Raw genomic sequence first — 4,865 nt, forward strand, 5'->3', positions numbered from 1 at the left:
GGCCCCGGAGTCCCCGCCGAGACCGGCCCAGGCCGGTGGGCGCGGGCGGGCGGCCCACAGGCCGAGGCCCGAGCCCGAAGAGAGAATGCCAACTCGAGCCTTTGTGGTAGCCCTTTAGTTTTTGAGAAGCTACTACCCTCGCTGCTGCGTCCACCACGCCACACAACACATCTGCGTGCACCCTCACCACAGGGCGACGCGCGGCGAACGAAAATTACAAGCACACACCCGACACACGCTCCGGAGTAAGCACCCCACAAACTCGGGTTCAGCACCTTAAACTCGCGCGCACAACAGATTATCCACACGACCAAGTAAATACACGCACATCACACGGGAAGCACACGCGCAGACTACTACCACACGCGACACGTTAAATTTGGCGCACACAACACGGCGCGCGCACAGCACAGCCTCACGCTGAACGCAGGATCAGAGCTCTTTTCAAAACACAGGCTGAACAGCTTCGCATTCCCAACATTTTCAAAAGCAAAAAGGGCGGGGTGGAGACTGGGAGAAGGAATTTTCCTCCCAGGAAGTCCACCTAGACCAGGTGGCCATGGGCTTGGGGTTTGGGAACAGCCCAGACAGTGCTCCCCTTCCTCCCATACCTGGAGAAGGGGCCAGGGGCACCCCTTTGGATTGCTTTTTCGATTTATAAGTGGGAATGGCCTCCACCTTTGCTTCCGTCTGGTCCCAGGTCTATCGGGAAGTGACAGTGACGGCCAGGTTCGGCCAGGGCTACTTACTAGTCCACTCCTTGGGGCCCCAGCAAAGAATTTGCAAAAGATGCAGGGCCATGAGTGGAAAAAAAAAAAAAAAAGGCCAGGAGACAGATGATTGTGACGGTCACATTCCAAGCTGCTCCAGACAAAGTCGGCGCCGGGAGGCAGCCTCCCAACCCTGCAGCCCTAGCTAGCTCTTGGAATCAGAACCTCCCATCAAGTTCAGAGGCACAGGGAGAGATGCTGCAAGCAGTGCTTCCAAACTGCAGCCCTTCACTTCGTGGCACCCAGCACGCCCAGCCTAGACTTCACCTTCCTCTTCTTCACTTCTCACGGGAGTCACTCCCTCCCACCCAAATCGCCCGCCATTCCCCCTCCACCATCAGAGCCCTCTCCCCAGGTTGGAAGGTGAGTTCCCAGCTGCCTGAAAGGATTTCAAGTACTGAAAACGCGCTCTGCGCGAATCGTCTCAGGGTCGCTTAGCAGAGGTTTTCTTTGAGGGAGGAGATATTTCAAGAAAGAACAAATGCTGAAATTATTCAAATGATTTCCCTGAAGGCAGGTTTATTTCGATATTTCTAGGCATTTCTCCTTTCTTTACTTCCTCTAAATCTCCTGGACACACACACACAAACCCCCCCACCTCACCCTTGAGTCCATCCAGGGAGAGCGGTTCTCCAGGCTCAGGGATAGAGAAGGCGGTTCTCCAGGCTCAGGGATAGAGAAGGGGCATCTGTGAGCACTGGCCGAGCTGGCCCTAAGTGTGTGCTTCCAGGGAACCCCACCAAGAACCCTGAGAGCCAGTAGCCTTGCAGGACTGGGAAGAAAGGCCAAGAGAGGGCCAAGTGGAAAGGGAGCAGCCAAAGGAGCCCCAAGGGCCCTTTCTTGGGGCGGAGTCCCAAGAGCTGGGGCCCAGACGCCGCCTAGACTGACCTACCAGGTGCCCAGTGTCCGTTTGGATGTGGCCACATTCTGGTAATTAATTGCCTCCAGCACGAGCTCTGTAGTCCTGGAACAAAAAGGCATAATTCAATTAGATCATCAACAGAGACATGGGGGCGGGGGTGGGGGTTGGGGGGGGTGCTTGTTTAAGAGGCCAACCTGAAAGACCGGCCAGGCCTACAGCCTGGGTTGGGAGTCCTTGCTGGCGCAGCCCAATGGGATCTGGCTCCTACTGGGGAGTGCAGCTGCTCCGTGGCGGCACAGGGGTCCAGGTGCTGTCCAGAGGCAGAGAGAGAGAGCCAAGGGGCTTAGTGAACCGCACTGCAGAAAGAGGCTATTTGGAACTGTTTTTCACCTGGGGTGGAAGGAATAAATCCTGACTCTTGAAACAAGTTACAAAGTAGTAATCTCTCCAGATCCTGCTAACTTACAACATCAGAAAACAAAGCCACCTCCCTGGAAGCAAACCACTCCTGGTAAGAGGGGAAAAGTTACGTTTTCCCGGAGGGCCTGCAGCTTCTCTGCCCACCCCCCCAATCCCTTAGGTTTTAAGCAGACTCTAGGAACAACTTTTGGGGGACAGGGTCCTTGGAAGTGCAGGGGTGGGGGGTGCTGGGAGGCTGTGTCTGAGAGCAGTGTCTTGGCTTTAGAAGGAACATGAACAGGAGAAAAAAAAGTTTTTCTTGCACACAGGCTGAAGTGAGGTTGACGATAGCGCTTGCTGGGCTGTTTTTCGCTGGCCTCTTGTTTTTGTATTTTTTGTTTGTTGTTTTCAGGTGAAGAGAGGAACCCCCTGGGCTGGGCAGGAAGGCAACATGAGGTCAGGGGTGGTGGTTCTTCTTGTTTTCCACTGGAACTGGGGCTCCCACGGTAGCCTTGGTGTACTGGGGTTTACATGTGTATTAGGCAGCGTAAATTAACCAATAAATCTCTTTTATGTGTCCCCCAGTTGTATGCGGTCTGGTCTAAATATCCACATGTCTATATGGGTAGGAATGTAACGGGATCCTGTCCCTCACATTGAGGTCAAATAGTAAATATGGAAAAATCTTCATTTTGATGCCCAAACCTGCAGCAATAAATAAAAATCCCTGCAACTGCTCACTGCCAAGCGGACAAAGCTGAGGAGCCTAACTTTTAGGACCCATCCTGGAGCAGGAGGGGGACAGACCATCCTGAGGTCGGTGGGGAAGGACTGGCTTGCTCTAGAGCCCAGAGCGCCGCTCAGGACACTTTCTCCGTGACCGCAGCCCCCCTGCCCCTGCCACACAAAGCAAGTACAAGCCCAAGCCCCGGGGCTCCCCGGGGCAGGGTGTGTGAGGTTCTTCCTGCACACATTTTCTGTGGCGGACACGAAATTACCCTAAATCGAAGACCTAGCAATTTTCTTTAAATCCAAGGGAAACACTGCGGTCTTTTCTTCTGTTTTGTATTTAGAAAAGACTTGCAATTTAACACTCGCAACATTTTAAAGACCCTTTAAACCCAGCAAGCGGATTTCCGTTCCACCAATGCTTCCTGATGTATTTCAATAAATGGATCTTTCAATCCAGGAAGGGAATTATTCCAAGACGCTGAGTTTGGAGCCCCACCTTCTCCCTGGTGTTTCTCCTTGAAAGGTGTCCTTGAAATTCATCCTTATTTGCCTCTCCCCCACCCCCCAGTCAATGACCTGCTCTTCACTTCCATATGTTTTTGTTTTTGCTTTTAAAAAGAATGCAAATTGCACTACTTTAAAAAAAATGCAGGGAGAAGAAAGGGGGGGGGCGGGGAGGGGGGAGAATGCATTTTAAACTCCTTTATTTTTTTTTATGCTAAAATAAAGTTCTTTGTTGACTTGGGGGTATGGGTAGCAAGCTGAATTATGGATCTCCGGATCTGGGGACCTGCAGACACACTAGCCAACTGCTCTCTGGGCTCTGAATTTTATGGACCCCATCCAAGTGTTCTCCACTGTCCCCACATTTCAAAAATATTTTCTAAGCCCCACATTCCTTTACAATCCAATACAGAATGCGTAGCTACTGTTAATCAACCTTATTATTATAATTATTTTTTTTAGAATCTCCTTTGCCTTTGTCTCCTGTACTCGGGCATATCACTACCCAATGAAAGGAAATGCAAACCAGACGGAAAGGAGACATTTTTATTGTACTTGTCAATCAAGACTGCAAGCAGAGCAATATACTTGAACTTCAGAGACATAGGCTGAAATAAACAGGGCTGATCTTGGAGAAGGCAAAAACAAGAGCTATGGGAATCCAGTTTGGGCTAAGAAAGGGAGCCTTTGACATACAGGAATAAAGTAAAAACCCTAGGTGGTGCACGGTGTTCCCAACTCTATCAGTAGTGTAAGGACCAGTAAGGTCTGGGCACAGGCTCCTGCCCAGCTGGGGTAGTGCCCCAAGAGTACCTGTTACTAATGAGTACCTATACTCCTTCCACCCAAAGGGGCAGCCGGTCACCTTCTAATTTCCCATTATCCTTTGCATCAAAATAGCCCTGTAGCTCTGGAGTGCCAGGGCAGGAATTAGGGAGAAAGGCAGAAATAAGTTTGACTTAACCTCAAATCCTTCCCCAGAGAGTCATACAGACCAGGGAAGGAGGAGGGATTTGGGGTGCCAAGCCCATCTTACCTTCAGAAGCACACATTTACCCAGGATGCTAAGTCCCTTCTAGCAGCTACATGCCCCGTTAGTTCTAAAACACAAATTATCTCCAGTCCAAGAAACTAGAGAGTCAGTAGCCTTGGCCTGTCCAAAGGCATCAGCTCATCCTTTTCTCTGTCTTGGAGCCAAGATCCTGCACCCAAGATGACAGGAAGGGTACCTTGGGACCATACCCTGGCTTCTGGTGGTTACTTTCCTGTCTATGTCAGGGGTCTTCATCGCCCATCCCTTTCTAGCTCTCGTTCCTTAGTTCAGGCCCTTTCCACCACCTCATCCTCCTCTTCTCCCTCATGGCAGAGGCTGCAGGGCCCGTAAGTCTCTCTTTTGCCTAAATGGAGAGAATTCCAGTTCTCTAAAACTAAAACTAAAAACACAAAAGTGCTCAGCCCTCGCTGCTCTCAAGGCAGAAGTGGCTGTTTTCTAATACAGACTTGCCTGGTGCCTTTGCATTTGGTTTGGGGTCATTCATTTGGTCCTTTCCAAGTGAGGAGATGGGAGGAAAGAGCTCTGATATTAAAACAAAGCACTG

General features: G+C 50.8%; 1 protein-coding gene across 1 annotated transcript in view; it reads right to left on the reverse strand.

The window, feature by feature from the left end:
- ZIC3 (Zic family member 3) overlaps positions 1 to 4,865 on the reverse strand; it is a 26,022-nt gene that overhangs the window by 11,448 nt on the left and 9,709 nt on the right. Inside the window, exon 3 of the mRNA XM_030885089.2 lies at positions 1,663 to 1,734. Within this exon, the coding sequence (XP_030740949.1) occupies positions 1,663 to 1,734 (72 nt within the window). The remainder of the gene's footprint in view (positions 1 to 1,662; positions 1,735 to 4,865) is intronic.

Source organism: Echinops telfairi, unplaced genomic scaffold (assembly GCF_000313985.2).
Source record: "Echinops telfairi isolate 266 unplaced genomic scaffold, ASM31398v2 ScPeMD7_20;HRSCAF=75, whole genome shotgun sequence".
In the NCBI taxonomy this organism is placed as follows: Eukaryota; Metazoa; Chordata; class Mammalia; order Afrosoricida; family Tenrecidae; genus Echinops; species Echinops telfairi.